Source organism: Pecten maximus, chromosome 2, assembly GCF_902652985.1.
Source record: "Pecten maximus chromosome 2, xPecMax1.1, whole genome shotgun sequence".
Taxonomy (NCBI): Eukaryota; Metazoa; Mollusca; class Bivalvia; order Pectinida; family Pectinidae; genus Pecten; species Pecten maximus.
Window position 1 is genome coordinate 17,648,443 of NC_047016.1, and position 12,978 is coordinate 17,661,420.

General features: G+C 37.6%; 1 protein-coding gene and 1 long non-coding RNA gene across 2 annotated transcripts; both read left to right on the forward strand.

Moving 5' to 3' along the window:
* The first annotated feature begins 3,755 nt into the window (after nucleotides 1-3,755).
* LOC117319984 lies at nucleotides 3,756-7,546 on the forward strand. Its single transcript, XM_033874686.1, has 4 exons — nucleotides 3,756-3,824; nucleotides 3,955-4,061; nucleotides 4,441-4,642; nucleotides 6,734-7,546. The coding sequence occupies exons 3-4, from the start codon at nucleotides 4,484-4,486 to the stop codon at nucleotides 7,112-7,114; spliced, it is 540 nt and encodes a 179-aa protein (XP_033730577.1). The 5' UTR covers nucleotides 3,756-3,824; nucleotides 3,955-4,061; nucleotides 4,441-4,483; the 3' UTR covers nucleotides 7,115-7,546.
* Nucleotides 7,547-8,415: 869 nt separating this feature from the next.
* On the forward strand, nucleotides 8,416-12,350 carry LOC117319991. The gene is made up of 2 exons (XR_004530902.1): nucleotides 8,416-8,688; nucleotides 10,242-12,350. It is a non-coding gene; the product is annotated as an uncharacterized LOC117319991 (long non-coding RNA).
* The last annotated feature ends 628 nt before the right edge of the window (nucleotides 12,351-12,978 follow it).

Here is a 12,978-nt window from a genome sequence, read left to right on the forward strand (position 1 = left end):
TCGCTCATGATCAGCAACGTAAAGATGAAAAAAAACCCAGACATTGGTTTAGCGAGTGTTCAATTATGACAAGTGGATATGGGGCATTGAAGATGTTAAATCCCTTCATTTTGCACCTATGTAGTAGGAGTGAAGCGCACTGTCTGCAGTCTACCCATCCCGCCTTGATGCGTACAGACTACCCATCCCACCTTAATTCGTACAGACTTCCCATCCCATCTCAATTCCTGTAGACTATCCATCCCACCTTAATTCCTGTAGACTATCCATCACACCTTGTTTCCTGCTGACTACCTATCCCACCTTGATTCCTGTATACTACCTATCCCACCTTGTTTCCTGTAGACTACCCATCCCACCTTAATTCCTGTAGACTACCTATCCCACCTTGATTCCTGTAGACTACCCATCCCACCTTGATTCCTGTAGACTACCCATCCCACCTTGATTCCTGTAGACTACCCATCCCACCTTAATTCCTGTAGACTACCCATCCCACCTTGATTCCTGTAGACTACCCATCCCACCTTAATTCCTGTAGACTACCCATCCCACCTTAATTCCTGTAGACTACCCATCCCACCTTAATTCCTGTAGACTACCCATCCCACCTTGATTCCTGTAGACTACCCATCCCACCTTGATTCCTGTAGACTACCCATCCCACCTTAATTCCTGTAGACTACCCATCCCACCTTGATTCCTGTAGACTACCCATCCCACCTTGATTCCTGTAGACTACCCATCCCACCTTGATTCCTGTAGACTACCCATCCCACCTTGATTCCTGTAGACTACCCATCCCACCTTGATTCCTGTAGACTACCCATCCCACCTTGATTCCTGTAGACTACCCATCCCACCTTGATTCCTGTAGACCTCCCATCCTGCCTTGTTTCCTGCAGACTACTCATCCAGTCTTGATATGTCGCACCCATGTCCGTGTCATGTAGCGTAGCGGATAAGACTCAACTAATAAAAAGGACTCATGTAGCTTTTGTGAAATGTAACACCATGTGGATGAATGAATTTTCTTCGTACACAATAACTTGCTTTAATGAATCGGAAAGCAACATTTTAAAAGTCGATAACACATTACATAATTATCATGGTCAAGTACTTTTGAATTTCTCTGAAGTCTGGAGTTCCTGGGTTTTGGTAGCAATACATTTATATCATTTCCCCGTTGTATTTTCGTGTCATGAACCTCTATTGAATCGTTGTAATAAGCTAAATGTTCTAGCTTTTTTTTTTTGCAATTAGGGACCAAGTATATGTACTGGGGAAAAACATTTCTATAAAAAGACAGTACTCCGCCACCACGTGTTAAAAAATAACCACCGCTTGAAATATCGTATTTTTGGTAAATTAAATACATGGTTAGAAAATGTGCTTCTCGTAGACTTCGAAACCGATTTTAAATCTTATGTACAATATATTGTATTACCTGTCCTCATGCAATTCTTTTCATGGTCAACCTTATGAATAGTGCAGCCTATAACTGTAGTATTATTGTGATTATGCCAGTATACTCCCCTCAACGAAGTAAGGGGGGGAGGGGGGGGGGGGGGGGGGGGGGGGGGGGGGATACTGGAATCACCTGGTCAGTCCGTCCATCCGTCCGTCCGTATGTCACAAAATTTGTCCGGCTATGCATTCGCTCATTTCTTTATGGATTTCACTCAAATTTGGTATATAGTTAGAAGACCATATGAACTTGTGTCCCTTGCAGTGATTTTGCGATTTAGCCCGTTTTGATAGAGTTATGGCCCTTTTTCATACAAAATGTGTCGTAATTTTGTCCGGCTATGCATTCACTTAGTTTTTGATGGATTTTTTTGAAACTTTATACAGAGTTGAAAGATGGCATGAAGTTGTGTCTCCAGTAACGGCTTCTTCCGAAAAAAAACCTTTTTACAGTTGAAGGACTGCATGCACTTGTGATTCCAGTGAATGCTTTTTCCGAAAAAATGCTTTTTACATAGCAATGCCCCTTTATTTGAAAAATGGTTATAATTTTGTCCAGTTATGCATTTCCTCCGTTTTCACAAAATTGGTGTACAGTTAAAAGACCATATTGTGTTGTGATTTTCCCCCAAGTAGTCCTTTTAAACAAAATATGCCACTTAAGCCCTTTTTAACAGAGTTATGGCCCTTTTTCATACAAAATGTGTCATAATTTTGTCCGGCTATGCATTCACTTAGTTGTTGATGGAATTTTTTTTGAAACTGTATACAGAGTTGAAAGATGGCATGAAGTTGTGTCTCCAGTAACGGCTTCTTCCGAAAAAACCCTTTTTACAGAGTTATGCCCCTTTATGTAAAAAATGGTTACTAGCTTGTCCGGCTATTCATTTGCTTTGTTTTCAATGGATGTTACTAAAATTTGGTATGTAGTTAGAGGACCCTATGAGGTTTAGCTCTATGCGAAGATATTGCCGAATTACCAGTTCTAATAGAGTTATGCCCCTTTTTCTTTAAACACGAGCAAAATTTTGTTCGGCTATGCATTCACTTGGTTCTAACCTAAACATAGAACATGTTTGATTTGGTTATAGTACCATAAATAGGCAGCATCACAAAGTATCCAAACCAATCATGGAAAAGCGGGGGGTATACTTGTCACCCCCTCGGTGACAGCTCTAGTTGAAAAGTGTGATACTTAAAAGTCAAAAGTAGAATTTGACTCGAACGCTATTTTATTTGGAAATTCACAGCTGCACGTCATAGATCGTAATATAGATAGAATATATCAAGTCCAACAAAAGATTTTAATGGAAAGGTTTATTTCCATTTTTACACCAGCGTTATAAAATTAATTACGTCATGTGTTGGGAGAAGGCATTATACCTTATATAAGTTGTAATAACTTGTTTCTATAATCCTGCCTGTCAAAAATACACGTACGTATTTCACTGGGACTCCTCTCGATGCAATTTGCTTTGGGGCTCATCACTTGTCATGACATACAGATGCGTGACACGCATCAAAAGTTACAGACAAGTCACAATTAGTCATTTTATTATGTCCCAGCGCACGTATCGTAAACATCACTTTCACATGGACGTCAGGGCCGTGTGTATAATGACACATCTCTAAAACGCCGCAATAACTACCAGAAATAGAGAGAAAAACATATTTTCACATGCAATTGAAATTCTGACAATCATTATTATTTGAGATAAATGAGCATAGCGATATTATATCTATCGTAAAAAATCAGGCCATTAGAGCCACAGGGGCTCGGTTTCGGGTTTTTGAGTAACATATGACATCAGTAAACAACCACAACACTATAAATTAAGTATTCGTATTATACATTCTAAAACCTTATAAAAAATCGGGGTTATCGATGTATAAAAAAGAGAACCCTTCTCTTTTTGGTTCTCTTTTTTTAAATACATTGATAACCCCGATTTTTATAAGGTTTTAGAATGTATACGAAACTTAATTTATAGTGTTGTGGTTGTTTACTGATGTCATATGTTAGATTCAAACATCCGAAACCGAGCCCCTGTGATTAGATCTACTATGATAAGTAAGAATATAATATCTCAATTCACTGTCAGAAATTCAAATGCCTGTGTTATTTCCTATTTAGTATTAACATATCGTGTACTGTTATGATATTATTTACAACTTTCTATGTCATTCAATAGAAATACACATCAACTGCAGCAGCAGTACCTTAGCGATCGAGTACGCTCATGCAAGCGTCGGAGTGATTTTGATGAAAATATTGTCATCAAAGTCATGAAAACGCTTCTAACTCGTTGGCTGCAGTGGTGTACTTGTGCAAGTTGTGGGCCTGTAGCCACGAAAAGGTAACTTTTTCTTCCAGTGAAGCGCTGTATCATGTGTATCGATGGAAGATGGAATTGAGGTTGCATGAATATATTTAGCAAATAAATGTTTTCGTTGTTTTTAGTAATTTCCTAATATATTTTCTTTCAGTTCTGTATGCTTAAATTTGGTGAAAGCACAGGCCAGTAACAGATCAAATCATAATGTTCATTCCTTGATGAGCTGTTTGGTGTGACCAGACATTGGACAGAAAACAGGTAAGCTAGTCCAGAGGGTGTGTAAATATTCCAGTACACCATGTCAAGTGGTGCATAACTGCAGTTAATATGTTCAATTTTACTAATTTGTTACGACCAGAGACACAATTATACAATCCAATGACACAGCGATTCAAACCATGATTAATTAATACAAGTACGTACCCAATCAACTTGTCTCCATACATTGTGCTACACAAATATCTAAGATTGCCTTTTTGTCTGAAAGGTACAATATTGCTGTTATCTACAAGTAAGTTATTTGGTTTAGTCCCATCCTATCATTTTTGTATCAAACTATTTAAAGATCTTTATCTGGAATTTGGATAGGAGTAAAAATAATTGCTTCCTTTTCCTGATTATGTTCTCTTTAATGCAGAAAACCAGTGACATAGGAGTAAATTGTTGATATAAGATCAAAGATGAGCAAAAAGAAAAAGAAATCCACTGTAAAGTCACCTGGGACATGTACAGGGGAAGGCGATACTGTTAAAAAACCTGATGGCAGTATTAATCCAGTAGACCAGCTACAGCAGTTACTGTTGTCTCTCCCAACACAAGGCATCCCCCAAGACAAGGTGGTGAGTACTCAAATCAATACCTGTATAATTTGACAGGAAAACAAACATCTGACTCATCATAATATGTGATTCCTGTCAAGTTAGTGAGATGAAACATTTTGGTTGGACTGATGAGTATTACATAGATTTAGATAGCACAGCAAATGGAAGTATTTGTGTTGTTTTGGTGGAGCAGTGATTTTTTTTGGCCAGATCTACAGCCGACTTTAGGCTGTTTCCCCTTGCCAAACAAAGTTGTATTTTCCCAATTTTGAAACATCATTTTTCCCAATTTAAAAAAAAAAAAAAATTGTATTGAATTTCTATCTGGTTATCTGTATTGTATTTCATTCCTAGAATATGTGAATATTATGGTACGATAGTTGATCATCATACACGTGAACAGTAGACTGACAAATTTACTTCCGCGATAGGCAAGTTGGCCTCAATTAGTTGTATAAACGGTATAAGGGAGGTAACTCGAATCCTGATCACTGTTGCGCTTTCCACAAATGACATGCAGGCAAGCGTTTCAGAGAGTCCGTAGACAAACACTAAGATGAAAACAAGAAAACTTCCTTTGTTTTGTAGTCTAAGTAATAACCCAGGATGCTTGCTACTGACTCTTCATATCATGAGGCAGACTAGAAAAGCCAATAAATGAAGTGTTTTGACTTATTTAAGTATTTTGTCATTATTTGGTATTTTCCCAAATTCACCAAACACCGCAATTATTTTCCCAATTGAAAAGGCATAGGCTGTTGAAAAAATTACCTGAAAAAAACACTGATAGTACTGTATGCACTCTGTCACTCCATCACTGCTTCAGACAAAACACCATTTATTAGTATATGAGTACAAGATAAAAATCACATGTAAATCACGCTTCAGGTATATGTACACTAAAGTGATATCGTAAATCCGCTATATTAAATGATCAACAAATTGACATGACATGTCAATTTGACTAAAATCTTTTTTCTAACCTGGCCTTAAATTCTGAGGTAACCTGAAGGATCTGCAATGTATGCAGATGTGACTTGAACATGATGTTTTCTTTGTTAGCAATCTCCTTTTTGATCGGTAATATAAAATTGCTGCTTGGCATCCCGTGATTGTACCTGGCATTCCTAGCTGCTGTATGTTCCTCATTAGTTTCCATGCCTTCCTGATGTTCACAAAGTCTGACCTCAAATTGTCTTTCAAATTTTTTCTAAGAACATTCAGATTCTGATTTAACAAGTTTTATTCAGAACCAGACTGGTAGGCGGTGTCAAAAAGGGTCAAATTGACTTAAATATTTTTTTAAATGTGACCGTTAAAACCCATTGACCTCTTGTTCCTTTTAAAAACTTCTTCTCATTAACCATGGGGCACAGAGATCCTGTGGAATGCTGGTGTAAAGGGCTACCAAGTTTGTTCAAAGGAATGACCTTAACCTACATTCAAGGTCACAGTTGTCAAATAGACTAAAATCTTTAAACAACTTCTCAATAACCAAGAGGCCCAAGGAGTTGATATTGGTTCTGTGGCATGCTAGGATGAAGGACTACCAAGTTTATTCAAACATTGAAGGTCACATTGGTCAAATATGCTAAAAGCTTTAAATAACTTCATCGAAAACCAAGAGGTCCAGGGAGCTGATATTGGGCCTGTGGCATGCTTGGGAGGGCAGCTACCAAGCTTTTTAAAACAAGGGTCAAATATGTCAATTCTTTAAACAATTATCTCTCGATAACCAAGAGTCTCAAGACCTCATTTGTGGCTAAAAGTTTGCTAGAAAGAACGCTTACAAAATAAATTTACTTGTATGAATAAATCAAGCTAGACTTCTCCGATAATTTAATAAAGTGGTAATCAGCACTAGTAAGTATCTGCATATAAATGACCTATACCAACTTCAATGTTACTCTAGAAGCAAGTAAGTGATTCAAGCCCAATGGGCCTCTTGTTAATTCTGTCACTTGGAGCAGTTCTCATGAATTGACCTGTTTTCTGGTTTAATTTGACATAAAATTTGCTAAATATCTCTCTCAAATGGGTAGAATACCCTTAAGGTTGGTATTTGCTAAGATTTTAATAAAGTAATTGATAAAATTTATTTTATTCCAGGTACTTCCAAATGCATCATTACCAGTGAAAGAAAAGAGCAAGAAAATTGTTACCACAAAGACTTTTACCAAAGGAATGATGGACATATCTCTGTTGACATCCAATGCTACACAACTTCGCTCCGTTCTAATGGATCCAGATCACACATTCCGAGAACTACTCTTGTGGTTGTTGATATTGTCTATATGTTTACAAGTAACTTCTACACTATTGCTCATCCTTGCTGATGCCTTCAAGTCAAATGACACTGAAAAAGACAACTCCAACTCTAGACGACATTTGACCTTTAGCTCTATGGCACTTACCATCCTAGTGACTGTTGCCAATATTTTGATATCTGCCTTTTATATGCCGGGAGACCACCGTTCTAGAGTATCATGATAGTGGAGATCTGATGAGATGCAATGTTTTGTTTTCAAGATCTAAATCATGTGATGAATTGATGAGTTGGTTTTGTTATATACTGTAAAGTTGTAAACGTGGAAATTTACGCGAGGGGGAAATTTACGCTAATTACACAGAGTCCTTTTGATCGCAAAATATACCCCATGCATATTATTTTGATATCAATTTGCCTAATCTCGAACTACAAACCAAGGTGGATCGATCACGAAAATTACCCCAACGTGTATAGTTTACATATCAAAGTCGTGAAATTAACCACTCACGAAAATAACCACAGTATAAAAATGAAATTTGTCTACATTACCATATTTTGTAGAAATGTCTAAATGTGATGATAATGTTGCTTTGCATATCTTCAAGGAGAAAACAAATGATAAACAATTGTATACAGATAAAGCTCCTACACCACCAACGTAAGAGTAACTATGATCGATTGAAAAAGACAACAGGCTGTTGAATATTTTCATAAAATACTAAAAGTTTCATAATTTGCACTATTACCACATTCCAAAAGATTCTTTTTTTTTTGATGATGGTGGGCTATTCAAATCGAACTTACGTCCGTGGTCTGTGGTCTGTCCGTCCGTCCCTCCGTCCGTAAACAATTCTTGTTATCACTATTTCTGAGAAAGTACTGAAGGGATCTTTCTCAAATTTCATATGTAGGTTCCCCTTGGTCCCTAGTTATGCATATTGCATTTTGGGACCGATCGGAAACAACATGGCCGACAGGCAGCCATCTTGGATTTTGACAATTGAAGTTTGTTGTCGCTATTTCTGAGAAAGTACTGAAGGGATCTCCCTGAAATTTTATATATCGGTTGCCCTTTGTCCCTTGTTATGCATATTGCATTTTGGGACCAATCGTATAACAACATGGCCGACAGGCAGCCATCTTGGATTTTGACAATTGAAGTTTGTTATCGCTATTTCCGAGAAAGTACTGAAGGGATCTCTCTGAAATTTCATATATTGGTTGCCCTTTGTCCCTTGTTATGCATATTGCATTTTGGGACCAATCGGATAACAACATGGCCGACAGGCAGCCATCTTGGATTTTGACAATTGAAGTTTGTTATCGCTATTTCTCAGAAAGAACTGAAGGGATCTTTCTACAATTTGATGCGTAGGTTCCCGTTGGTCCGTCGTATTGCAATTTTGGACCAATCTGAAAACATTGTCGACAGACAGCCATTATTGCTTATTCTCAAATTTCATATATGAGTTCCCCTTGTTTGAAAAGTACTGAAGGGATGTTTCTCAATTTACATAGATTAGTAAGAGGAAGGGAAAAACAGAGAAAAGATCAATCTGACATGGAACCTATAAAGATCATTCAATTGTGGGCGCCAAGATCACTCTGGGATCTCTTGTTTAATCTTTTGATATCAAAGCGAGTAATTAATTAATTGCATCCTGTAGAATTTTTTTCATACTCCGCCAGTGACAAGAGTGTTTAAGATTTCAGAGATGTAGCATCTCTCAGTATCTAGATAAAATATCCAGCTAATCTCAGAATATGTTATTCATACATGAAAACACTTTCAAAGGTCTGAATCGGTGGGAAATTTTTCTGTGCATCAAAGCTTTAAAATCCCTGTCAACATTTTACCAGCAATGAGATTTGATGTTAGAATTTTTTCCAAACATTTGGCTTGTCTTTTACCATATCCCTATAAGTGATAATCTATTTTGTGCCTTTTGTACAATCCCCTGATGATATTTTATATATATATATATATTGTATTGTCCTCTTCTCTCCCATACTGTATTGCCCTCCTCGATCTCTCCCATACTGTATTGTCCTCCTCTCTCCCATACTGTATTGCCCTCCCCTCTCCAATACTGTATTGTCCCCCCTCTCTAATACTGTATTGTCCTCCTCTCTCCAATACTGTATTGTCCTCCCCTCTCCAATACTGTGTGGTCCCTCCCTCTCCAATACTGTATTGTCCTCCCTCTCCAATACTGTATTGCCCTCCCCTCTCCAATACTGTATTGTCCCCCCTCTCCAATACTGTATTGCCCCCCCTCTCCAATACTGTATTGTCCTCCTCTCTCCCATACTGTATTGCCCTCCCCTCTCCAATACTGTATTGTCCCCCCTCTCTAATACTGTATTGTCCTCCTCTCTCCAATACTGTATTGTCCTCCCCTCTCCAATACTGTGTGGTCCCTCCCTCTCCAATACTGTATTGTCCTCCCTCTCCAATACTGTATTGCCCTCCCCTCTCCAATACTGTATTGTCCCCCCTCTCCAATACTGTATTGCCCCCCCCTCTCCAATACTGTATTGTCCCCCCTGTCCAATACTGTATTGTCCTCCTCTCTCCAATAATGTATTGTCATCCCCTTTCCAATAATGTATTGTCCTCCCCCCTCCAATAATGTATTGTCCTCCCCCCTCCAATACTGTATTGTCCTCCCCTCTCCAATACTGTATTGTCCTATTCTCCCATAGTGTATTTTCCTCCCGTCTCCAATACTGTATTGCCCTCCCCTCTCCAATACTGTATTGCCATCCCCTCTCCAATACTGTATTGCCATCCCCTCTCCAATACTGTCCTCCCCTTTCCCGTAGTGTATTGTCCTACTCTCCCGTAGTGTATTGTCATCCCCTCTCCAAAACTGTATTGTCCTCCCCTCTTCAATACTGTATTGTCCTCCCCTCTCCAATACTGTATTGCCCCCCTCTCCTATAGTGTATTGTCCTCCCCTGTCCAATACTGTATTGTCCTCCCCTGTCCAATACTGTATTGCCCTCCTCTCTCCAATACTGTATTGTCCTCCCCTCTCCAATACTGTATTGTCCCCCCCCCCCTCCAATACTGTATTGCCCCCCACTCCAATACTGTATTGTCCTCCCCTCTCCAATACTGTAGTGTCCTCTCCTCTCCAATACTGTATTGTCCTCCCCCCTCCAATACTGTATTGCCCCCTCTCCAATACTGTATTGTCCTCCTCTCTCCAATACAGTATTGTCCTCCTCTCTCCAATACTGTATTGTCCTCCCCTCTCCAATACTGTATTGTCCTCCCCTCTCCAATACTGTATTGTCCTCCCCCCTCCATTATGTTATTCATGCATGAAAACACTTTCAAAGGTCTGAATCGGTGGGAAATTTTTCTGTGCATCAAAGCTTTAAAATCCCTGTCAACATTTTACCAGCAATGAGATTTGATGTTAGAATTTTTTCCAAACATTTGGCTTGTCTTTTACCATATCCCTATAAGTGATAATCTATTTTGTGCCTTTTGTACAATCCCCTGATGATATTTTATATATATATATATATTGTATTGTCCTCTTCTCTCCCATACTGTATTGCCCTCCTCGATCTCTCCCATACTGTATTGCCCTCCTCTCTCCAATACTGTATTGTCCTCCTCTCTCCCATACTGTATTGCCCTCCCCTCTCCAATACTGTGTCCCAGCTAGCAGACACACGTTGCAGAAACGTCATAGATGGTTGCAAGCGTTGCAGTTGCATTTCAACGTTTCTACAACGTTCGTTTAACGTTACATTTCTGTAATGCCAAACGCAGTTTCTAATGGTTAAACTGCAACGTACAATAAACGTGATTAAAACGCTGTCGTTTTTCCGTAAATTTTCCAGTTCTTCAGTTGAAAGTTAAACGTTAATGAAACGTTTGTCCAACGTGTAATCTTTTAGCATAGAAATTCCATGTTTTACGTTAAAACATAACGTTTTTCAGACGTTGTTGAAACGATTGTTTTCCCACTAAAAGTCGAAATATTAACCGTGTTAGTTGTAACGTCTACTTAACGTTTTCTTAACGTTGCAAATCAATACGATTATTTTGTTACAAAAGATAAAAAGAAACGTTTCACATGCGTTGTTAAAACGTGTCGTTTTCGAAATAAGTATTATATCTAACGTATATGTCCTACCCTGCAATCGAGTTTTTTTTTAAAATCATACAAGGCATCAAGATATATATTTAACATCCTGACAAGATGGGCATATAGGTATGCAACTGATTTATGTTATTTTTTTATCAAAATTATTAAGTATAAATTTAACGTCTATGCTACGTTTGGCCAACGTAACATTTTTTGTGATTTCTCCTGTATTACTGGTGCCAGATTAACGTTTTTCTAACGTTAAGGAAACGATTTATTCTCAAAATAAACCGTTTTAAAATGATTTAATTGTGTCGTCTTAATTAAACTTGTATAGTTTGCGTCGGTAATTTTATTTACAATAGTCCTTCCGATACATATATTATATATATATATATGGTCACGGAAGATTATAAAAATAATTCTATAACGTAATCCAGGAATGGCATTTACCACATTTTCAGTGAAATGATATCATAATCATCATAAATGTTTTCCTTTCAAAAAGACTCTTTAGAGTTAATTTTTTCCACATTCCGTGTTGTTATATATACGGCGTACAAATAATTGCTATACTAGTACGTATTATCACCCGGACCATCACAAACCATCAATGTATTAGTGTAAGGTCCGGAGGCTGACCACATGTGTGTCAGTGATATGTCGGTCAGCTGATTATATAAGCTTTGGCCGCAAATTCCCGCTCCTAAAATTTCTTTGTCTACTCACTCCATCTTTAACTGAGCAGTACACAGCGGACTCACGTACGTCACTAAAAGAACTCGGTAAGTACATATAAGTGTTTCATTCATATTTTTGACATCTATCGGTTTGAGGAACATATTTAGCATGATGCTAATTTTAACTTGTTAATTAATTCTACGTGCGGATACTTCGTAAAAAGTTTACTATAATGTGTGATGAGCTAGGTTGGTGTGGGTGTACACACGTGTTTTACCGTAGCTATTCGAACTGTAAATACTTATACATGTTCATTAAAATTGACTATGCTATATCAAATGCCATACAAGTGTTTCGAAATATCCTTTCCGTGTATTGAATTATTAAAAATGCTACAAAACCATTTCAATATACACGTACAATTAAGGCACGTGACTTAGATCATGTGACTAAGCACAAAATGGCAGCGCCCATCAAATGCATACCTCACTTGTATTCACAAAATTGTACGATCTAATCAATCATATTACCTTACAAAGAATTCTTGAGTGTAAGTTGATAATCATTCTAGACAACCTATTAAAACGATAGTTCCGGGTCTATCCCTCTGAATAAGAACGGGAACTATAGATTTTATTTATTTAAAATGCGAAACAAAAAACAAAAACAAAAAAACAAGAAAAATTGTAAGGTATCGATGTTTATAATTTTTGTTTCAGAGGAAATCCACGACAGTGTGACGAGCAGTGAAGACGAGTCTGTGTGAAACGAGGAAAATACTGGATATCAAATAATAAATAAAGTGTTGTCACTAAAATATATAGCATGTCATGTTTTGTATAAAAGGTTACATTGGTGTACACTGGAAAACGTAGCACAGCGTGAAAAAAGACGTGAAGTGAAATACAACGTGGCGATCCATTCATTTCACCAGAATTGAAGAAAGATTTCATTTCGTGACGATTTTTTTCTGTATGAAGTCTAATTTCAACTAAATGACGTTTATGCAATGTTGCCGAAACGTCGAATAAATGTCAGATAAACGTTGCAGAAAAGTTACATTAACGTTTCATAGAAATTACAAAACGTTGCCTAAACGTTTTACTACGTTACGAAATAATAAGAGAAACGTCTAATTTAACGTTTATGCAACGTTGCAGACACGTCAAATATATGGTAGATAAACGTTGCGGAAATGTTATATTAACGTTACATAAATGTTGCAGAAATGTTATATTAACGTTACATAAATGTTGCAGAAACGTTATATTAACGTTGCATTAATGTTGTAGAAA

Excerpts from the sequence above, each read along its gene's own strand:
- LOC117319984 (XM_033874686.1), top strand. The coding sequence starts at position 4,484 with ATGAGCAAAAAGAAAAAGAAATCCACTGTAAAGTCACCTGGGACATGT. Across the intron at positions 4,643-6,733 it reads GCATCCCCCAAGACAAGGTG|GTACTTCCAAATGCATCATT; the intron begins GTGAGTACTCAA and ends ATTTTATTCCAG.